General features: G+C 42.9%; 1 protein-coding gene across 1 annotated transcript in view; it reads left to right on the top strand.

Annotated features, from left to right (window-relative positions):
- Nucleotides 1-24,366, top strand: part of CCDC91 (coiled-coil domain containing 91) — a 273,160-nt gene that overhangs the window by 15,941 nt on the left and 232,853 nt on the right. The window contains 5 exon segments of the mRNA XM_044417603.1: nt 3,504-3,547; nt 5,447-5,474; nt 15,676-15,785; nt 21,700-21,894; nt 22,453-22,557. Of these exon segments, the coding sequence (XP_044273538.1) occupies nt 3,518-3,547; nt 5,447-5,474; nt 15,676-15,785; nt 21,700-21,894; nt 22,453-22,557 (468 nt within the window). The 5' untranslated portion in view covers nt 3,504-3,517.

The following is a 24,366-nucleotide window of genomic DNA, read 5'->3' as shown; positions in this document are numbered from 1 at the left end:
CAAGGAAAGGAAGTGGTGGGAAGGAGTTGAGGTGCATGTACACCACTTCCTTTCCTTGGAGTTCCCAGCCTCCTCCTTCCTCCCATCCTCCCTGATACTGGCCCCTCTCTGTAGGAGTCCTGTCAGTCCTTGCAGTATCTCTAAAACCCTGCTCCCAGAGCCGTGATCCTCCCCCCACACTTGTCCAGTGGATACACGTTACTGGGGGGCCTGAACCCCCCCCCCCGGCTCAGTTTAAAGTCTTCCGGATGAAGCTCGCTAGAGCATCTCCAAAGGACCTTTTCCCCATCCTCGTGAGGTGTAACCTATCCCTTGCCAGAAGTCCATTGGGAAGAAAACGAGTGCCGTGGTCGAGGAACCCGAAGCGTTCCTTCGGGAACCACACCCTAAGCCAGTCGTTCACCTCGGAGGTCCTCCTGTCCCTTCCTGGCCCAAATCCCCGGACAGGTAAGATTGACGAGAAGGCCACTTGGGCCTTCAGCTCCCTGAGTTTCTTCCCCAAGGCCTCAAAGTCCCTGGTGGTCCCAGCCACACCCTGCCTGGCCACATCGTTTGTGCCCACATGGATCACCAGGAGTGGCTGGTGACCCCCGGAGTGAACAAGATGCTTCACTCTGTCCTTCACATGCCAGATGCATGCGCCTGGCAGGCAGCAAACCTCCCTTTTCTGCAGGGGTGGGGTGGCACACTGCCGTCTCAGTGCCCCTCAGCAGAGAGTCCCCAACAACAATCACCCGCCGCCATACCTTCCCTGTACTGGTGGGCGGCCGTGCCCTGGCCCTTGCCTCTCCTGCAGTGGCCCCCTTGCCGCCTGACGTCCCAGGCTGGGGGTCCTGCTGGTCCCCCGAGGCCTCATCAGCCCCAGCTTCCCCAAGTGGAGAGAACCTGTTTCCCAGCTCCAGATTGGTGCCAGGAGAAGGAGGAGGCCGTGCTGGCCTCCTCCTCCTGTGGGTGACATACCTCCATGTCTCCGCAGCTGCTCCTCCTGTGGTCTCTCCCTCAACCCTCTGTCCAGGGGGGGGCTGCTCCGGGGGGGGGGCCTGGAGAGCTCTCTCGGCCCTCAGGCACCTCACCTCCTCTTCTAGCAGGGTCACCATCTTGCACCGAGGGCAAGTGTATCCCTGCCTCTCCTGGGGGAGAAGGGCGAACATGTCACAGCTCTTGCAGCAGACAGCAACACCCGTGACTCCTGCCAAGGCCATCTCCTGGTCAGCCACTGGGATCCCTTCCGAGACCTTAACTTGGTGCCCTGCCTTGTTTGTCCTGAAGTTCCTCTCACTCGCCCAGTTCTCCCGGACAAAAACCCACTCGCACACACACACAAGGATAAAATAAACTTAAATTTATAAAATAAACTTAAATTTATAAAATAAACTTAAATTTAAATTGGAGGAAAAACAAAGCACAGCACAACACAAACAAAACAAACAAGCAAGCAAACCTGTGTGTCTCAGGGAAGGGAGTCTCCGGACAGCCCTGGCTGCAGTTAAGGGACACAGACAAGGGACGACGCCCCACCCCTCGGCCTCCTCCTGGCTGTTCTAGCCTCTCTGGCCCCGCCCCCTTCCTCTCTGCTCCCCTGCCCAGCTCCTACGTTGCCTTTGCCAGTCCCTGGCCACTCAGCACTCTCTCCCAGCCTGTGCCTCTGCTGCTCTGCCAAGAGGCCAGAGCCAAAGGGGGGCGGGGGGGGGACATTTATTCATAGAGTTGCCATGAGGCAGAGATGTCATAGTAGCAAAAACTGTGTATTTTAAATATATGAACTGCTTAGATTTTAATAAACCATAAAAACTATTAAAATAACTTTTATTTATTACTTTATTTATCCTCAATCAACATAAGCATTAATTTTAGTTTTTTTTTTATCAAATGAAAACAGTCTAATGATTGTTGCTTCCTTGAAATTCTGGACTTTTAGTTTCCCTAACTAAACACTAAATAAGATTGGGCTAAGTAAGGCAGAAAGGATAGTTAAAGCAGAAAGACGATATAGTATATAAAAGTAGATATTTAAAATAAATCTACTTTTTTAAAGTTGTAACTATCCAACCTTATTTTGATCTACTAGTCATGGGAATTCTGTTTTAGTTGGTCCTTCATTCTTGTAAGTGCAAGTCTAAGCCAAGGCAGAGGGTAGGAGAAGAGACTGGAAAGAAAAGGTGATGAAAACGTTCCATGTACATAATCTTTTGTTCTTATAATGTGGCTGCAGTCCTATATCCACTTACCTGGGAGTAAGCCCTATGTAACTCAGTGGAACTTTCTTTTGAGGAGATATGAGTAGGATTGTGCTGTTAATCTCAAACAGTCATGGGTAGTAATGATAAGAAACAGCATATATTGAAATATAAAGACATTTCCACTAAAGGTTAAAAAAGAAACAAATGTAAAATACCTACAGTGAAATAAAGAGATGCAAAATGTGCTTGGTAGAATGAAACAGTATTAGTAATAGTCAAGTTGTAAATTAACCTGGCTTAATTATCAGGTTTTACCAGGAAATATATGGAAATGTTTCAGTGAGAACCTTGATTTATAGCAATCTTGCTGATTTCAGTCTCCTTCATTTAAACAGCGGGTGGGCAGCTTCCATCCCATGTGCCTAATCCACCCTATGGAAGCTTGGTCTCCTCCTGTTCCCCTTCCAAAGACCAATTTGATGGCTGAGGCCTTGGGAAGAGGGAAGCAGAAGAAATTCCTTGTTTCTGATATTTGATAACACTGGGATTTTCCTGGGGAGTGGTGGTTGTTCACTTGCCCAGGGCTTGTAGGAGCTCATGAAAGTAGCAGATGAGCAAACCAGGCTGAGCAGCTTTGTTTGCCCTGCATTCTGTGTACAGTGGCAGAAGATGTGGGGCAAGTGCAGTTAAGCAGGGTGGGAACCAGCTGACACTGTGGGGAGGGAGCAGTGTTCCTACACTTCGAATTGTTTCTAGGGATTTTCTTATTCAGGAGAGTTAATGAAAATAAGTTATGATTTATAGAAATGCTTTTCTTCCAAAGTTTCCTTTCAGATTTCCAAAAATAATTTAATCATCACAAGGCACCCATCAGATTTGTGTTTATGTGTGGGAGAGGCAGAGTTACTTTTATCTATTCATACTTCCAACACAAACCAAAATGTTCAAAACTAGAGTGGTTTTAGTTTTGATAGGTTTTTCAGAAAGCAACAAATTTGAAAGTTTTCAGAGAAGAGGCTGATCCCATATCCTGTTCCATCAGCTTCTTGGTAAATCCTTTAAAGTACTATGAAGCATCACTATTAAAATCTGAATCAAAATGCACTGTGAAAATACAAAATTTCAAGCTTGTAATTTTCCTGTATTTGTCTCAGTTCCTACACTCTTTATTGTACTATTACCTATTTATTTCTAGGCTTAGGGGAAAAAACTAATGGAACATTCCATAAAGTACTATTAAAATGTGTTCTATCTTAAATTTTCCACAGCTAAATGTAAAGATTTATGATAAGAAAAGAGACTCATGAATATATTATCTTTCAGGTATTACCTGGAAAATGGATGACGATGACTTTGGAGGATTTGAGGTATGGAGCTTTAAATAGTGATGTGTTTATCAGGGTTGCGCTGAACTAATTCACCTTATATCATTTAAATTCTGTGGTTCATTTCATGTACCTGAAAAGTATGCTGCTGAAAGCAGAATTAGGTGTCTTATAATGTTCATTCTTATTTAACTGATGTACTTACCAATCGTTACTTGTTTTTTGGTGCCAGGCGAAGACCTTTTTATTCAAACACTATTTTAATTGTTAATATTATTTATTTATTTATTTTTCGGGCCAGGTTGACTCATATTATACTGTTTTATTCTGTCCTTATTTATTATTGTGAGCCGCCCCGAGGCTTCGGCGAATGGGTCGGCATAGAAGCCTTCTAAATAAATAAATAAACAACCATGATTAAATCACTAATTTCTGCACCCTTTCCTTTTGTTGCATCCTCCCTTCTACAACAGGCCTAGAATACGTTTTGCCAACAATGGATTGCAGAATGGCTCCATGCACTAGAAAGCGGCAAAGCAGCTCATCTGGAGGCTGCCTTTGCTACTTGTGAGGTCCTTTGCTCCCATATCAGTTAGATCTGGGAGAGCAAGAAGTGGTTTCAGAATACAGACATCATCCTAGTTGAGGACCTCACTCTTTGTTTACAGAGGAGGGCATTATAATTGCAAGTGTTTTGGGTATAACATGTTAACATTTAGGGTTTAACATGCTCACATTCATATACTCACTGCCTCTGACTATGTCACTGTAGTTGGAAAAGGCATTATCATAGAATTAGGTCAGGTCCAACCCCCTGCTAATGTAGGACACCACGTTAAACCATCCCTCTCAGAGAACTATCCAGTTGCATCTTGAATGTCTGTAGTGTGGGAGAGCCTACAACCTCCCTAGGTAATTCTCAAGAAGTGGGCAAAACAGTGCTGGTGGTCTTTGGAATGGGTTTTAACAAAGTCTTGGTCATTACCATTGGTGGATGGTTAAATGTTATTACCTGGCATAGACTTGTTTGCATTTATTTAAGGTTTTTATAGACTGTTCTCTCATCACATGCAATCAGAATGGTTTACAATATTTACAAACAACGGGTCCATGAAATCTGTATCCAAATAATCACAAAAATAGAAGGGAATAATGATTATCAACAAGAAAATAAAACAACAAATAACATATTGAACCAGAGCAATCAGTCATCATTTGGATAAAAACCAGTATAAAATCATGTCTTCTAATCAACAATGAAAGTGATTGGATAATAAAGAGTTTGACCTGCCATCGAAATGTGTAAAGTGTCAGTGCCAGGTACATCTCTTTGAGAAACTGGTTCCATAAATGGGATGCCGCTACTGAAAAGGCCCTTCCTCACATAGCAACCTTCCTTGCTTCCTTTAAAGGTGGCTCTCAGAGAAGGACCTCCTTGATAGTCTTAGCATCTGTGAAGGTTCTTACAGAAAGAGGCATTCTATAAGATATCCAGAACCTAAGCTGCTTACGACTTTATTTGTTAATATGAGCAACTTGGTCCTGGACTTCAGTTGGTAACCAGTACAGTTGATAAAGAACAGGGCTTATATGCTCGTATCGGCCTGTCTTGGTCAACAGATGGGCTGCCCTATTCTCTACCAACTGAAGTTTCCAGACTGTTTGCAAGGGCAGCCTCATGTAAAGTGCACTGCAGTAAGCTAGAAGTGAGGTTACCAGCACTTTTGCTAGGTGTTGCCCATCCAGATAGGGATGCAGTTTATATATCAGCCGCAGTTGATAAAAGGTGCTCCTTTGAATATTTAACAGTATATAAATAGTACAGATAAAGTAATTAGCAAATTATAAGTCACTGTAAAAGGATTGATTATGTTAATACGAACAGGGCATGCTTTTTGAAAGCCCATGCCTTAACTTTAACAATCTGCCTTGCATTTTCAGGCAGCAGAAACCTTTGAGGATGGAAATGGTGAGCGAACTACCTCTCCTGCTATTCCGTGGGCAGCATTTTCCACAGGTAGAGAGATTTAGCAAACTTCAATATTTGTTTGTGAGCTCAGATATTATTTCACCAGTTCAAAGTGGTGCATCCAGAATATGACCATGGCTTTTGTGCTGTTTATGTGCTACCATAAGGAATGAGCCTTGAGAAATATAAATTAGTGATTCATGTCTTCATCATCACAATTCAGTGCTAATATGCAGCCCTATTAATTGTACAGGAGGGGCAGGGAAGTTTTATGTTCTGGATTGCCACCCTTGACTTCCCAGTTGGCTGAATGACATCAGAGGTGGAGGCACAACCTGGAGAAAGTGCCTCCAACCACAGTTGGAGATCTTGGTCTGTGCTACATGTTCTTTTCCTATCTAGGGAAAGCCTAACTCAAAGTGGAATGAAACCATCCTCTGATTGAGGTGCAGGCTTTGCTTACCGCATGGAATCATGACAAAAGATTGGTTTTCATACCTGCATTCCTTTCTGGGCATCCTGCAGGCCAGGTGGACTGTGCTGGCAAACAAGATTTATCCTGTGAGTGTGTGGTTTGCCATTCATGCTGTAAAGTTACATTTAGTACATATATTTTTGTGTAGATTTGGAACTGTTGAAGAAATCTCATGCCCATGGTAAAAATTCACAACATTCTAAAGCTTAGTACTTTTTCATTTCAGCCCAAAGTAATGTACCTTTTAGAAAGCTTGAAGACTCAATTTTTTTATACAGAAAAAAATACTGTTTGACTTAAACTTCTTAATTGTAACAAACAAGATGTGACAGAATCTGAGGCTTTATGCCACCAAAATACTATTGTCCCTGGTACTGAAAACTATCCGGGAATATTAGCAGGGTCACACTATCTTTGTTGAGGCTATGACAACCAGAGTGGTCTTGGAGGCAAACCTTAGCTGAGGCCACCCGTGTTTCTGAAACCGCTTCAGTGCAGTGGAAGAGAAAGCGTCTTCCTGGCTCATTTAGCAATATAGATACGTTCTTCCTCTCCTCTCCATCTGATTCTATGCAGTTTTCAGATCTGACTACATGGCACTGTGACATCATCATGGTTACCCTGTATTTCCTGATTGGCTCTGGTGAACAGAGAGCAGAAAATTGCCACAAGTGGCTTCAAAATAAGTAGTATGCAGGGCGGGTATGAGCATTTGCTCTCCTTAAATGTATCACTTTCATATCAAAAGCACTTTTGAAGAAGCATTCTATGCAACTCTGTTACTTTATAGTTTAAATTGGGCATGGTAAACAAGGTAAATTCTTTAGTGTGGCATAGACACAATTTTGATAGGTTCACAAGCAACTTAACATTATAAAGTGATTTGAACCACTCCCTTTCTTATATTTAGACTGTTTATATTTGTGCATGTAATCCTGTCCTTATGTAATCATGATCTCTTGCTGCATGTCCTGTTTCTCACCAGGTTCACTTGTGGGGAGGCTTTAACTGATACTGATGGGGATCACTGCTGCTAATACCCTGCTGCTAATAGCTTTCCTCTTCCCATTGTGATCACATGTATGTCTGTGCTGTGTGTTATGGGCTCTCTCACCAGCACACCCACTTGTATCGCCCCTGAAGAATCCTGTGGCAGCCAACATGCTCCCCACCTCCAAAAAGTTGCTTACTCCTACTGTACAGGCTTTAGATTTCAGCAAGTTAGAGATTTGTAATAGACATTTTGTAATAGACTTTGTCATGCTAACTGATGCGTGTATGTACACACATGTGTATCTCTGTATATTTGTATCTGTTATCTTCCCAGTCCACATCATCATCTTATGCATCTGACTGTACAGATACTTGCTTATGAAATTTCTTAGTCATTAAGGTACCACAAGGTTGTTCATTGGGTTGTGCAACTGTTTTTATTATATATTTAAGATGGTGGAGCATCTGAATATTTCTGTAGACACAGAGTTCTGACTGGATAGCTCAGTAACATGGTGCATCTTTATTATGTGAACTTATTTTGTAATTTACATTGACTTGGACATCAAGGATCTCACAGTTCTTTAGCTATTGTTTAATAAGCAATCTTTTCTTTTTATTATTACCAACACGTGCCCTTATTTTTCCCTGGAAATATTGCAAAAACAGGTTATTAAATCACACACAGTTCAGTGTATTTTTGGTAGTCTTTGGGAATATTTGGGTGCTGGGGGACTATAGCTCTGTGCCATGGCAGCTTTGCCATGGAGTTCCGCAGGGCTGTATTTTGTCCCCCATGCTATTTAACATCTACATGAAACCGCTGGGAGAGGTCATCAGGAGGTTTGGGCTGCGGAGTCATCAGTATGCTGATGACACTCAGCTCTACCTCTCATTTACATCTGCTCCAGGTGAGGTGGTGGCTGCACTGAACCGGTGCCTGGCCAAGGTAATGTGCTGGATGAGGGCTAATAAACTGAGCCTCAGTCCAGATAAGATGGAAGTCCTGTTGGTGAGCAGTGTGGGTCTCCAGGTAGATGATTTTGACCCAGTTCTGGATGGAGTAGCACTCCCTCTAAAGGACAGGGTCCATAGCTTGGGAGTACTCCTTGACCCAGAGCTGCCACTGGAGTTCCAGGTGGCAGCAGTGGCAAAGGAGTGCTTTCCTACAACTTCGACTGATCCATCAGCTGCATCCTTACCTGGATGAGCACTCCCTAGCAACAGTGATTCATGCTTTGGTAACTTCCTGCTTGGATTACTGCAATGCGCTCTATGTGGGGCTGCCCTTGAAAATGGTCTGGATACTGCAACTGGTGCAGAATAGAGCTGCCAGGCTGCTGACAGGGACTGGTTGTTATTTTCACATAACACCGGTCCTCTACCAGCTCCACTGCCTTCCAGTTGAAGTCCAGGCCCAATTCAAGGTGCTGGTTTTGATCTATAAAGCCCTAAATGGCTTGGGACCAGGATACCTGAAGGAATGTCTCCTTCCTTACATGCCCTCACGCCCCTTAAGATCTGTGGGAGAAGTCCTGCTCCAGGAACCCTCTCTAAGAGAGGTAAAAAGGTCATCAACTCGGAGTAGGGCCTTCTTTGCTGTGGCTGTTGTTCTTCTCTGCTGTTGTTTAATTGTCCTTTTAAAAATTGTAAGCCGTCCTGAGATCTTGTATAATAGGATGGCATACAAAAGCTTTAAATAAATAAATAAATAAATACATTTACAGGCTTGCTTAAATTGATTGACATTTTATGGTTACAAAGTCCAGTTTTATGCAAATTTGCAGTTATGATGATACATAATTGGAAGGAACCTCATTCAATTCTGTAAGTTTATTTTTAAGTAAATGATGTCTACATTATTTCAGTTGGAATCATTAGGAATTGGATGCCATTGGCTGGGTATTAAGTACAAATGGTTTCGTTAGACTGGCTTACCTGAATGAGAGTTAGCAAGAATTGATTTATATTGGTATGTCTTATGCGCTTTATGGGTAAAATAGCTGACAAAAAGCTGATTCTAAACATCAGAATAACATGCCCACATGTTTCTCCAGTATACAGTCAGCAAATTGGTTATCTGAAAAAACTGTGGGTAGCAGGGGGACAAAATTGGCATAAACATGTGTAAAAGTTAAAATAGATTTTTCCAGAACTAGAGTTAGATGCACTTGAGAATCACCATTTCATTCTTTAGTAGATTATCAAACCAACATGGTAATATTCTCAGCATACTTCATTTTCAGATGATGGGATAGTTTTGACCACATCACTGTTTGGACACAGAGTGAAATTGCATTCAAGCTTTTCTGTTCCAGAAACTCCTTGTATAGCCTCAGTTCTATAATCCCAGACTAATTGGGATCTATTTCTCAGTTTTCTGCTACAGCAAAATTCAGTTCTTCAATTGACAGAGTGGGTGCCCTGGTCACCCTTTCCTTGAATCTTTGGCCAGCCCCAGGACTACAGTGCAGCAGATTTAGTGGCTTCTTGGGCTTATGGCAGCAATGGTCATAGTTGTCTGTCTTGCCAAACTTACTCATAGATGCTTCCACTTCAGATATGGTTCGTTCATGCCTGCTGACCTCAGCAATATTCAGAATGGAAGTGACTCACCATCTCCCATTCAGTGTGATTGTGTTTGGCCTAGTGGGCACAATGAGGGAATCTTTAGTGGAGGGGATCTTCTTCTCACCGCTGGAGCTGGCTAATTCACTGACAACAGATGATTCACTTAATTGATGGGGGTGGGACCAGTAAGACCCACTGTGTGTGGACTAACTGTAACCAGAAGAAGTACAGAGATTACCTTGAGTTTCTTGCTGTGCAGAAAGCCCTGGTCACTTTCCTGCCTAGCCTTTGGGACCAACTGATCCAGATTACCATAGATAACACCTTTGTGATGTTTTACCTGAACAAGCAGGGAGGCACCTGGTTCATGATGGCATGCCTCACTATTTGGATGTAGGACTATTGCATAGCGTGGGGCATCACTCTTGTCACTGTACACCTGATTGGGACAACCAACTTTACAGCGGTCTTCCTGAGCAGGAGGACCAGTGGAATCAATGAATGGGAGAGGGATCCTGTGGGCCTTGCAGACTTGTTCCACACTTGGGGCTTGCCAGCTATTGACAACTTTGCTGCCACAAGCAATGTAGCCTGCAACTGCTTCTGTTCTCAGGCAGCAATCTGCTCAGACTTGATGGGAGTTGCATTCTTTCTCCAATGGAATGGGATGCTGTTTTACCTCTCCTCCCCCCATTCCCACTCATCACCAGAGTGCTTGCGAAGATTCACAGAGACCGGACCTCTTGTATCCTGATCACCTCATGGTGGCCTCTGCAGGCTTGATGTGCGCACATCCTCTGCCTATCACACAGGACTTTTCTGCAGCTTCCATTGAAGCCAGACATCATCTTCCAGGACCGAGGGATAAATTTCATCCCGATGTCACCATGCTGCACCTGACAGCATGCCAAATCATCCAGTAAATGTATGTGTATGATTCTATGATTATTGCTGTCAACTGCCTAGAGAGCTTTGGCTATGGGCAGTATAAAAATGTAATAATAAATAAGAAATAAACAAGGGAGCCTCATTTCAGCCTGATATACTGATGATCCTGGATGCAGCTCTGGAACCATCCATGAGGTGATTGTATGCAGCAAAGTAAAGCACCTTCACTGTGTTTACTGACACAAAGACTTTGATTCTCACGGTTTGTCCATCTGACAGATTCTTGGCTTCCTTCCTACCCTGTACACTAAAGGACTTAAACCATCCTTTATCAAGTAATATCTGGCAGTGATCATCATTCTACCTACTGTTCATTCCGCCTGTTGATCAGAGACCTATATGTTAACATCTGGGGTGTGGGCGGTGGACTAGTGGATGGGAGTAGTGGGACCTGGGCAACCAGGGTGCAGCACAAGGGCCAGTCAAGAGGCACAGTCGAAAATAGTCCAAAGATCAGAGAACCGAGAAGACGAGCTGAGGGAAACGGGTACCTTGAGGACTGGAGCAAGGCAGGAGTGACTGGAGCAGAGCTGGGGCTAGCCTGGAACAAGGCTGAGCAGAGCTGAAGCAAGGCTGGGGTGACTGGAGCAGAGCTGGCACAAGACTGGAGAAACTGTGGCAAGACTGAAGCAAGACCAGAGCAGGGCTAGAACAAGGCTGGGGCAACCGGAGCAAGACCAGAGCAGCACTGGGGCAAGGCTGGAGTGATTGGAGCAAGACTGGAGCAGTGCTGGAACAAGGGTGGGGGTGACTGGAGCAAGACCAGAACAGCACTGGAGCGAGGCTAGGGGTGGCTGGAGTAAGGGCAGAGCAGCACTGGGGCAAGGCTGGGGCATGAGGGAGTCAGAAGACCTTCATTGTTGAGGCAGCTTCTGGGGGGAAGAGCCAGTGCTCCTGGTTCTGTAGGATCTTATGAAATTGACCTTCACACTACTGGCGACCATGGATCTCAGACTTAAGTATTGAAGGTGGCATTCCACGTGTTCATCATAGCCAGGTGGGCTGCATCCTGCACATTGACCAGCCATTCTGGATTTTTCAAAAAGACAAGGTGGTCCTGTGCTTGGACCCTTTCATCTTCTCCAAGGTGGTTTCACCATTTCACCTTAACTTGGACATTGTTCTGCCAGCCTTCTTCCCAGTGTAATCAAACCTGATGGAATTCACCCTGAACACCCTGGATGTGCGCAGATGGTTGCCTTCTATTGGTCCCCTACCAAGTCCTTTCAATGGTCCCAGAGATTGTGTGTCTGTTACGGTGAGCAATCCAGGGGTGAGCTTGTTAACTCCCAGTGACTCATCCATGTGGTGGTCAAGATCATCATGCTTGCCTACCAGTTTGCAGGACTGCAGACTCCAGAGCACACTCAACCAGGCAATGGCAACCTCTACAGTACTGCATGGAGGCAGGACTTCTGCAAGGTGGTGACACAGTCCACCCCAATGACTTTCATCTGGCACTACTGGCTTGACATCTGCACCAGGCAAGACTGTTCCTTTGACAGAGTGTCTTTTGTATGATCCACAGTCCTTCACTGATAGTACCTTCTCTTCCAACTTGAGGTAAACTTGCTAATTGCCCATATATGTGATTCATAGAGACCATGAAGAAGAAAGTCAAGTTGCTTACCTGTGACTTAATTCTTCAAGTGATCATCAGTGCATTTATACAGCCTACCCAGCAGCCTCATGTCTGTGGCATCCAGCTTCAGTCCTGTGAATTCTCCATGATCCCGTGTCCTCCTGGTATGGGGTCAGCCATTCACTAAACCCCTTTTAGTTCTGAGGCCACAGTGTCAGTCTCAATGGAACTAAGGAAAGGAGCAGGAACTCCCCCTACATATACTAGGGTGTGGGAGGGGAGAATGAATCTAACTTGGAATCTGCCTAACAACAGGCCACACACGGTGCAGAGAATGTTTGAATGTACAGGTACACTCAAAGAGTGACAGTTACAGGTAAGTAAACCTAGCTTTGCCATGCACTTGTTGCCTGAAAGAGATATACTAGTAGAGATAGACAAGATTTCTCAAGCAGGTTTCCTGGAAAAGATTGAAGACCTTGAAAAAATTACCTGAGTTAAATGGAGGTCTTGGAGCTAAATCCTACAACATTCTACCACATTGCCTTACGTTTTGTGCATCTTGTTTTGTTCCTTATGGAATCATCTTGATAAAATTTTAGTACAGATTACTAATAATATGTTAATAATTTATGTGGCAGTAATGAAAGTTAAAAGAATTTTAAAAAGGGTATGCAAATTCATGGAATTCACATGACTTAAAAAATTCAGGTCCACTGTTGAATCTGCAGATTTTTCTGATGTCCATTAGTGGGAAGGAAGTGCCTGGGAGGAAGAGGCTGGAACAAATTGGATTTCTAGGGCTATGGAAGGTTCAGAACCTGCATGCCTCTCCTGTGCACACTCTTCATATGTTGAAGGGAGATTGCATTTGAAGAATCTACAGTTATAGCATTTAGAGATCTCTCAATAATTCAGAGATGGAACTGTGTTGCTGATATTTATGTTGAGCTACTTGGACTATGAGAAAGGACCATCATACAAAAGACAAGCATCTCTTCAACTTTCAGATAATCGGTCCTCTCATCCTTTTCAATAGCTTATGAGTCATTTCCTGCACCTTCCCTCATTATATATGATGGGGCAGATTCATCTTGAAAAGGAAAATAACCTGGAGAAGCATTGTGTGTACTTGCAGGCATAACTGACTTGTATAGCTCTGCTCTTTATGTGTTCATGTTGTTCTTGCACTTTGCTGTAGGCAACTAGAACATCATCACTTTTTTCAGGGGCCATATGTAATCATAGGGTTATACAGTGGTTATCACTGATTTGATAATATTTGCTCAGAATATGTAAATTGACAAGTTTTAATTGAGATGAGCCTGGTAGCACCTGAATTGTTCTTCTTGAACTTAAATGCAAGCCAGGGAAGAATTTCTTTCTACTCACGTTCATCCTGGAGATTTCCCTTTCCTTCCCTGGTATCTACAATCCTATTGTTGCAATAGGTAAGGATGTAGTTTTTTTCTATATCTTAGCAGGACCATGTAGGAATGGTAGAATCATGGCTACCTTTGTCTCAGCATATGAGTGATGTTGGTTAACAGTGCTAAAGCATTTCAGCATTGGAAGCTTGTACCCGGATTTTACATCTCAGTATGCAGGATTAGGATGTAGGAACTGTGGGTGGCACAGTGGTTTACACTGCTGAGCTGCTGGGCTGGTTTTTCAAAAGGTCGACAGTTTGAATCCGCAGATGGGGTGAGCTCCCATGCTTCGATCCAGCTCCTGCCAACCTTGCAGTTCGAAAGCATACAAATGCAAGTAGATAAAAAGGTACCACTTTGGTGGGAAGGTAACAGTGTGCTGGCCACATGACCACAGAAACTGTCTGTGGACAAATGCTGGCTCCCTTGGCTAAGAAATGAGCACCGCCCCCTAGAGTCAGACATGACCTGACTTTAATGTCATGGGAAAACCTTTACCTTGACCTTTACGCAGGATTAGAGTGCTACATACAGAGAAGAAGGTTATCACAATTAAAAAAATAACAATTTTAATGCAGTGTTCTACATTGTTACTACAGTGCAGGGGTAGCCAGATTTGCCTGACAGAAGAGCCAAATATGGTAAATCTCAAATGTTTGAGAGCTCCAGGACAGAAACAGATATTTATTATTATTATTTCTTTATTACGACCAAACAGACATTGCTACAACTATCAGGCTAGTTATTGCTAGTTAGGGTAGATTTAAATCAAATCAGTTTAAATCACAATTTAAATCACTAGTCAGTGAACTAGATTTAAATGGTTTTCTACATAATTTGCATGCCTGCCTGCTTTACCACACAGGGAAGGAATGATATGATAAATATCAGGCTATCCAAAGACTTGTGGAGTATTATTCTTCAAAGGTTTCACTTTCATTTTTACTGCTTGTCCTGCACCTCAAACTTAGCTTCTTGTGCAGAACTATTTCACTTCCAACAATCTCCTTCTGTTCACTGAATTTTTGAAATTTAGCACTAAAGAGATAAGGGGTTGGTTCTGTGTACATAGATTAGCAAAGGAACAATGGGACTAAGATTTTTGCAACCATGTGTGTCCATTTTATAAATTTTTGCTGTGAATAATAGGCATGGGATCTGACAAATTCAGTTTTGAGAACAGTAAAACCAATAATATGTGATAGTATCTTCTAGTTAGAAAAAGTGTCTAGTAGTCTTACAGAAACCTTTGGAATTGCATAAAATTGTGACTGAGTTAATGGAATTTATTTACCAAAAAAATTAAAAATTGCATGAATATACAGCCTCATGCTACATAATTAAAAACTAAACCCATTTATTATTTATTTAAAGCTTTTCTAACCCATCAGCTTACAAAAATTTCACTATGAATAACCTTTGGACTATAATGTATCTTAAACAGAAGACTATCTTTAGATAGATTTTTCCTCAAAAAGCATTTTATTTTAAAATATCCAATTTAAATTTAAAAAATCTCATATTTATTTTTAAAATCATTGTTTTATCCATCCTGCTGCTAGTAGAGGTCTTGTGAATCTCCATCTAGACCATGATTTGTTGAAACCAGTGGTCCCCATGGTTATACAACTCACCATAATGTAGGATTGGTGGGAGCCCTGAGCTTGTTTACCTGCATCTACACACAGCTTAATTGTCACTTGTCACTCACTGCTAGGGTTTTGATACGAGTCTGCAAGCAATTGATTTATTATGGTCTCTGTGCAGTCAAACCTCTCTGAGTGATCTGTATTTGCAGCTGCTTCCCAGCTAGCATCATCTCCTCAGATCATCAGGCATTATGAGATTCTCATAAGCAGCATGCAACCTAGATCCTTCATGTGTGCAGTTCACAGTAGGGTTCACACTCCTAGAAGTGAAAAAGGGTAAAAATGCAAAGAGCAATTAAAATCATTCCTGGTAGATACATGATGTGTCAGGCTATCTGGACTTAATTTGTATTCCCAGGAATAGTAATAAATCCCATTGAGTTATATTTTAATATTTTTCTTTTAGTAATTGGCCAAATTTCTTTATGTTATAAACCCAGGTACTGTTTTTGTCATTTGTTAGAACTGTATGCCTATCCAATTTGTATTTCACCTCTCTTGTGTTCCTTTCTGTCTCTTCTTTCTTGTATCTGAAACCGTGTACCTCAAACAGTTTCTGCTGAGTTACTCCAAGAGCAGTCTACTACTTCTACAAGTGATAATATACTGACAGAAGATCAACTCACATCTACTCCTTTAAATTTAGCATATCTGAAAGAGCAGGTAAAAGGATTTTCCTCTTACATAGAAAGCTGAGACGTCGTGTTCAGCCCTATAACTGCTTTTTTAGCTTATAGAAGCTTACATGAGTTAACATATTTTCATAGCCTGAAGTCACAACTAACATTAGGCAGATGGAGCCACCCTTTTCAAATGCGAATCAATACCACTCTGCCCTAACTTATTCTAATATGTTTGCTGTTTTATGTACATATATGCATATAACAGTATATCATAAGGAGGCAAGATTCACTGGAGAAGGCAATAATGCTAAGGAATGTCAAGGGCAGAAAAAGAGGAAGAACAGCTATGAGATGTATTGATTCCTTAAAGGAAGCCACAGCCCTGAGTTTGCAAGAGCTGAGCAGGACTGTCAAGGATTTTTTTATTTTTTTATTGTTGTTGTGAACCATCCCGAGACATCCCGAGGTATGCAAAAGTTTTAAATAAAAATAAATACAGAAATAGTACATTTCAGAGGGCAAAGGGTTGCCATAAGTTGGAAAAGACTTGACAGCATAGAACAACAGTGATGGTTCTCCGTCATGGCCTCTGTGCATCACACATATGGGTACTGTGCCTGCACAGTGCCTGTAGCCAGGAAGATTCAAAAGCTTAACTGTCCTGGTGGGAACTCCGCCCCCCCCCGCCCCCATAGTATAAGAAGGTGGAGTGCCCACCATTTCCCCAGTCTTCTTTCGACCACCGTTCGCTGTGCCTCGAGCCTTTCATCTCTTACTCTTTTCACTGTACTTTGCTATCCTCTATTCTTTTTGCTCAATGGCTCAACATACGGCTTTCTGCAAGTGTTCTCAGTGTGGGGCCAAGATGTCCCCCACTGATCCACATGATCTGTGCCTTCTCTATCTGGGAGAAGGCCACAGAATTGATAAGTGCGGCCATTGTCAGGCATTCAAGCAGGCGTGTAAAAACTGTGAAAACCACCTGCATAAGTTACTTTGGGACCAGGCTCTGCTCACATCCAACCAACTTGGGACCCAGCCTGCTTCGCAGCCTTCTTCCTTGGCTGCTGCTTCCTCTAGTCCATTGGCTAATGGAGTGGCTTTGCTGGAGGCCAAACGCTTCTCTTGCTCTCCTTGCAAGCAAAAGGAGAAGAGGAAGCATAGTGGCTCTGATATGTCCTTGGTCCATAAGAAGGCCAAGAAAAACAGGGTGGACAAGGCGGCCTGTAAGCTGAAGAAGGCTGACCAGCTGCATTGCAGAGACTTGGGATTGTCCGCTCCATCAGTCCCGACCGCAGCATCGATGCCAACACCAACCAGTCCTACCCTTCAGCTGGCCATGAAGGTGACCCTTACAATGCTGCGCCAGGCCATCACGGAGTCCTGGCAGTTCCCCAGCCAGGCGCAACCCACTTCATGGCGATATGAGTCGATGTACAGAGTACGGGGGCAGGATATTCCGTTCCTCCTGTGTCATTCTAAGCCTAACTCCATTGTCATGGAGTTGTCTCAGGGCCACAAGACCAAGGAGCACTCCACTCCTCGAGACAAGGAAGGGCAAAAAGTTGACATGATGGTGCGCTGTATCTAAGCTACCACATCTTGGCCTTGGCCTTCATATCTCCAACTATGAGGCAACACTAGCAAAATATCAATACTTCTTGATGCAGAAGTTGGAGAACATCACAGTGTCGCTTCCAGAGCAGCAGAGAGAACTGGCATGTGTCTTTACCCGAGAAGCAATGTAGATGGCCATCCAACAACTCTCTACGGCAAGGCATCTTGTTGACTGTGACTCGAGGGCCCTTGTTGGCGCTGTAGTCCTCCGTTGCCACGTCTAGCTCAGGAACTGCAACTTTCTGGATGAGACCAAGTGGAGGATTGAGAACATGCCCTTCCAGGCTGTTCAACGGGAAGACAGACCACAAGTTGAAGAATATCCATGAGACTCGCATCACTGCTTGACACATGAAAGTTCCTGCTCAATCTCGATATAAGTGGTCCTGGTCTCGTCTGCAGTATCAGTACCAACCATACCCGCAATATTCTGGCTGGCAGCAGTTCCAGACCTATCAACAGCGCAACCGCAAACAGCCAGCTCAGTGCTACCAGCAAAGCCGTAGCCGCCCCGATTCTGACAAGCGGCAATGTTGACGGGTTGAGCGAACCTCTCTCTCTTCCTAAATCCACCTTCCCCTCTTCCTTTTGGGGATCAACTGCAGAGTAGACTCCCCATTTGGGACTCCATCACATCTGATCGGTGGGTTTTGTCCGTTGTGGAGCACGGATATAAAATCAAGTTTGATACCGTACCCCCTTTGGGATTGATCTGATATACGCCTCCTCCTTCGTTTCTCAAGGATGAAGTTTTCCCAGCTGCTTCGTAAAGGAGCTATTTGACAACTCATGTGCTCTGAGGGGCTTCACGGTTTCTACTCAAGATATTTTATGGTCCCAAAACTGGATGGTGGTCTGCGCCCGATATTGGATCTATGTGGCATCAACAAGTTCATCAAAACAAAACAAAATGTTCACCCTTCAAAATATCCTTCCACTGCTCAGGCGAGAGGATTGGTTTGCATCTCTGGACTTGAAGGATGCTTACTTCCACATTAGCATCCATCCGTCTCACAGGTAGCTGCTCTGTTTTACAGTCAGCTCTGACCTTTTTGAGTATAATGTTTTCCCCTTCAGGCTTGCTACCGCACCAAGGGTCTTCACAAAATGCGTAGTTTGAGGAGCCATGCTCTAATGGTTCCATGGACAGACAGATTTTTCTATGTGCTTCCCCCGATACTGCTAAGTACATGGACTGTAGCCAAAATCAATCAGGATGATGCTCGTGGGATCCTCGTCACTTCTTGGTGGCCTCATCATCCGTGGTTCCCCACCATACTTCATCTCTCCAACAACACCTTTCAGTGGCTTCCTCAAATTCCACATCTTTTAACTCAACAAGATGGTGCAGTTCGGCATCCAAACCTTCATTCGTTGAATCTGACGCCCTGACTCATCCGATGAGCTCTACTACTTCATCGATACCGACAGCCTGGTTGGATTAGATGCCGACCTGGCAGCTCCCTGCCACAGCTGTACCTTTGTCACCGGTAGCGCGAAATGACTCTTTATCGAATCCGAGTGCTCTACATCCCGGCATCAGTCTGCACCAAGATGTGCTACTCACCGTTCTTATGTGGCTAAATGGAGCCGTTTTACTTCGTTTGCTGATATCTACCATTTTGTCTCTCAGTTAGCTTCCATTGAGAATATTCTCCAACTTTTACTGTTTTTACACCAGACTGGACTGAAACCTTCAATTAAAATTTACATTGCAGCTATTTCGCATTGCTGTGGCCTGGTTGCGGGTTCATCGGTGTTCTCCTGTGTCCTTATTTGGCATTTCTTGAGAGGATTACAGAATCTCCACCTACCGGTGTGATCAGTCATTCCTACATAGAGCCTTTTCATCATTCTAAGCTCACTAAGCCTCCTTTTGAGCATTTAGCTACTACCGACTTGCATCTACTGTCTTGGAAGATGATTTTCCTTGTAGCCATCACAGCTAAGAGAGCTAATGAACTTTGTGCTCTTCGTATCGACCCTCCATACCTCAACTTCCACGAGGATAAAGTTGTTCTCCTCACTGACCCCGCTTTCCTGCCAAAGGTTGTTTCACTGTTGCATGTTAATCAGGACATTTTCTTACCGGCTTTCTTTTCTATGCCTTTGACTCCAGTAGAGTGCTCACTCTATGTTTGTCACTGCCTAGCTTTCTATCGATCCTGAACTGAGTCTTTTAGGAATATGAAATGCCTCTTCATCAAATATTCTGTGCATGACAAGGGCTCCCCTATTGGGTCTTAAAGGCTCTCTAAATGGATTGTCCGAACCATTGAGCTTTCTGATCAGCTCTCCAAGTTAGAGCTGCCTGTAATGCCCAGAGGCCATTCCACAAGAGCTGTTGTGGCCTCTTCTGCCTTCTCCGCTCGCATTCCGCTGCATGGCATTTGTAAGGCAGCCACCTGGACTACCCCTTGCACATTTTCCAAGCATTATCCCTTAGACTTTCGTGCCAGACAGGACTGCTTCTTCGGCCACACAGTCCTCTCTCCAGTTCTTCAGTGATGTCACCGTCCCGCCTCCAGGTCTGGTAAGCTTGCTAATCACCCATATGTGTGATGCACAAAGGCCACAACGAAGAAAGGCAGGTTGCTTACTTGTAACTGTTGTTCTTTGAGTGGCCATCTGTGCATTCACCCACCGGCCCCAATCGGTGTCGGTGACTGGGTTTACTGAACCAGTTTGACTAGGCGATTTCATGTTTTTTTCATACTTACCTCATGTGCCCCTCTAAGAGCACGTTTGATTATGATATGAATGTGTAATGCTTACAGCTGCCACTTGGGGGTGAATGGTTGGTCTTCAGTAGACTGGGGAAATGGTGGGCACTCCACCTTCCCATACTATATGGGGGGAGAGGTGTGGAGTTCCCGCCAAAACCGTTAAGCTTTTGAATCTTCCCAGCTACAGGCACTGCGTAGGCACAGCACCCATATGTGTGATGCACAGATGGCCACTCGAAGAGTGACAGTTACAGGTAAGCAACCTGCCTTACTGTAGAGTAATAGAGTAAGTTAGACATTTTATGTACATAACTCTAGGAAATATACCCAATGAGATTTTTTCGTCTTCTTTCCTTCAGCCAGTACAGTGGTACCTTGGCGCACAAACTTAATCCATTCCAGGACTCTGGTCGTAACCCAAATTGGTTGTGAGCCAAGTTAAATTTCCCCGTAAGGTTCAGTTTAAATAAGGTTAATCCATTCTGTAACTTTTTTTTTTAATCAGAAAAATGTGAAGCAAAGTGACAAAGAACAACAAAGATTGCGGCCATCTCCCACCACCCCCCAGCATGACTGCGATCTCGCCTGTCATCCCTGCACTTACCTGTCATCCTGGCGTGCTGTGGGGGGAGAGATGGCGCGATCGCGGGTGTGCTTGGAGGGGGGGAAACGGGCGCGATCGTGGGCTCGCTGGGGGGAAGAGACGGGCACGAATGTGTGCGCTTGGGCGGAGGGGAGATGGCTGAGATTGTGGTTGCGCTCATGCAGGAAAGACGGGCGCAATCATGGGTGTGCTTATTCAGGAAAGATGGGCACGATCTCGGCTATCTCCTCCCTGCCCCCAGCATGATTGCGGCCATCTTCCCACACGGGGAGGTGGGAAGATGGCTGCGATTGCGGTCACCACCCAATGGGAAGTTCACATTCTGAGTCAAAATTTTTATGAAATTTATGTTCGCGACCTGAACTGAGGCATTCGTGAGCCGAGGTACCACTGTATGCTATTTAAACCTTGCTGCTTTTGAAACCTTTCTGTTTTAAAGAAATCCTACTCTGTTCCATGATTAGGGATGGGTTTGACTCTACTGTTTGGGAAACACTGGCCCAAAGGCCTGTCTCATTTATGGTTGTGGATTCTGTTGATCCTCTGTTCTATAGCCTGGATTGCAGGGTTGATGTATGTGTCAGATCCTTAGCAGGGAACAGAATTTAATGGAAGGAAGAGATCAGTACTTTTGAAAGCCCTGGAAAAGACCTGGAGGCAACCCTCTGGATCTTCTGAAGAACTGAGTCCTGAGAAAGTTGAAACCTTTTTGTTCCTGAGATCTCTTTCTGAACTGTTAATTCTGGAGCATCTTCTTCACAGTATAAGAAGTTAGGACACAGTGGGATGAGGTTTTGGGATCCTAGCCAAGTTAACATCCCATGGGCTTGCAGAATTAATTGTGTGGCCTTTTGGATCATGGTGAATATGTTTTTTATTTAGACTAGCTGGAAGTATATTTTTATATACAACTGGAATATAAGACATATGTCTGAAAAATATTGCTGTGAATATTTGAAGCGTTGTAATATTAAAGTCATATCAATTTTGTGTTTCACATAATACAGGTTCCATTAACAATTGATCCTTTAGAAGTACCAGTTTCATCTTCAAATCTAACCAAAGGTTTAGAAGCAACAGTTGATGATAGTGATGATGAAAAACTGGGCTTAAGTGAATCGAAGGAAGATCTTCAACAAACACTTTCAAGTCTAGAATTTAAACTTAAAGCAGCTGATGAAGAAAAATGTAGAATAAAAAAGGTATAGCTACAGCACTGCAAAATCATCGGTCAAAATGCATGGATACTTCTATTATGGTTATTGCTGGCAACATCAGCTATAGTTAGGGTTGTCTAACACTTTCCAGTCCAAGATCCTGTCTTCAGTCGCTCTTAGCCTTGCCAGACCCTAACCATTTTGGTTTATTTCCATGCTGTGTGGCTGATTCTGTTTGACTTTTTTGGAAAGTTTCAGGAAAATAGCCTGAGTGCTTTCGGAGAATAAGGTGGAAAAATGTTGTTTTGCTGATGTTCTAGGACAACCTTGTGCCCTCCAGATGTTTTGGACTACAACTCCCTGGATTTCTGATGCATTGGAATAGTCATTGTCAAAACTTCTGAAAGGGAAGACTGTCCTGTCCAGTCTTTGTATCTGTGTCCATAGGAGTTAAATAGTTAAAACTGTTACTACGGTTGAACATACCCTAAGGGTTGGCTAATGCTTTTATCAAACCTGTAATATTTTGCAGAGAACCTGCCTAGAACTGAAAAAAGACACAGTGCTGCATTAATGTTTATTTTCTTTTTCTTTTTTCTTTAGGAGTTGGAAGGTCTGATGGAAAAACACAGGATTCTGGAAACAGATTTCCTGAAGGACAAGGAAGCTACATTGATTTCACACCAGGACCAATACAATAAGCTCATGGTATCTTATCTGCTTATTTGCTGTGGCTAAATGTTTGATCCTATGTATGTGAATGTGTGTGGGTTGTGTGTAATTCCTTTCTTAGTAACTTCTAAGCCTAAAAGATATATATGTATTTAAAAACCAATCAAGGCTTTAAAAAGATATTATTAGTAGACTTCCTTTAGTCACTGAAAGTTATAATTATTTAAACAATAGTATGTCCGAAGAACAACAAGTCTTTAATAATTTCCTTCATCTCATTGCAGAATTGGGGAATTTCATGGGGTAAGGAAACAGTTTCTAGGAGAATACAATTTCCATAAGCATGTGAGCCTTGTAAACTTCTTTCCCTATGTGTTTTCAATGCTTTATAATTTTTTTAATCCAACTGGTCAGCTAAATTGTTCTTCTCAAGATGCTTCCAGAAACCATCCTGCTAGAGCATAATTTAAATGTCTGTGTCCTCTTTCTTTTTTCTTTTTCAATTTAAGATTTTGGCCATGCTGAATGCTGATGTCATGAGTTCAACATCAAGTTGGCTTTCTTTTTTCTCCTATAACCCTGCTTTTTATGACATCTTACCTGATAAAGATATCTGAAGATTTCAAAATTATACATTTTTGGTGTCCTTTTGAGTTGACTTAATAAAAGTATTACCCTATAATATGGTTTTTAGAATTAATAACTTTTTTTCATTTGCACTGTGGTCTTTCTTGAAATAGACTTGAATGGAAGCGCAATTTATTTGTCAAAGACTACCTTCAGATTTGACTATAACAAATAGTCTTTGTAAGTCCAGAATGATTTGGACTTTGTGCCTTTAATCCTGTAATGATAGCCATTTTGACGTAAGAAGTATTTTATATTGGTTGAATAGGCTCAATTTCTGTTTTCTAATGTGCACCATATTAGCCATATTCTGATTACTTACATTAATAATGTTATTAATTGGATAATTAAGATCTCTTCTGTGGTTTCTCCTGTATAGAATTTTAGATTTTAATCTCCCCAGCACAGGGACTTAAACCCTGAAAAATGCTATACTGATGGTACACATTGCCACCCAGTTGTCTTTCCTCCTTTCTGTAAAATATTCAGTTAATATAGTCAGTTCTGGTAACAGGTGTATTCATACTTGTCTTTGTCCTCTTGTCAGTTTTTGTAAATTTCAGGAATATAAGAAAGAAGTTAAGGGATCTGTAACTGTTTTTGGTGATCTGCTCTATATAATTATGCAATGAAGCCTAAAATTGTGCATTTTAGGGTCAAATTGTGAAATTCGCAGCACTTCTGGAATGAGCAATACTACTTTTTTCATTCTAACCCCAGTTAGTAGTGCTTCCTGGGAAGCAGGCAAGTGAGAAATAAATAGTTCCACATTAAAGGGTTGTGCTTGCTCTAACCATATACCTTAAGTGAAACATACTACAGTACTGAAGCTAAAATCTGGCCATCATGTGTGCTCTTAATAGGCTTGATGAAAGAAAAGAATAATGTCTGGTAAGGGTTCCACTCTAAATTCTGAACAATGTATGTTAATCTGAGGGTCTAGGATTGCTGGTGCTTTGGTTCAAGGGGCCTGGAGTGATCTTTTTGACGTGCAGGAGCCACTGCTGCCTCCTGTCTGGTAATAACTGAGCATGCACATTGTGACTTTTATGCATATTATCTATGTGGATCTATTGTTTGTATTTGCTTAATTCTGTCCTGCCTTAAGTATCACCCTGCCGTTTTTCTAAATAATCTTTTATGTTTTTCTTGAAGTATGAATTAACAGTGTAAAAAATTAAAACTCATTTTAGAGCGGGAGCAGATGTGAGGGTAGAT

This window comes from Varanus komodoensis, unplaced genomic scaffold, assembly GCF_004798865.1.
Source record: "Varanus komodoensis strain SLA01 unplaced genomic scaffold, ASM479886v1 scaffold9, whole genome shotgun sequence".
Classification (NCBI taxonomy): Eukaryota; Metazoa; Chordata; class Lepidosauria; order Squamata; family Varanidae; genus Varanus; species Varanus komodoensis.
This window is presented reverse-complemented; position numbering and strand designations above follow the sequence as displayed.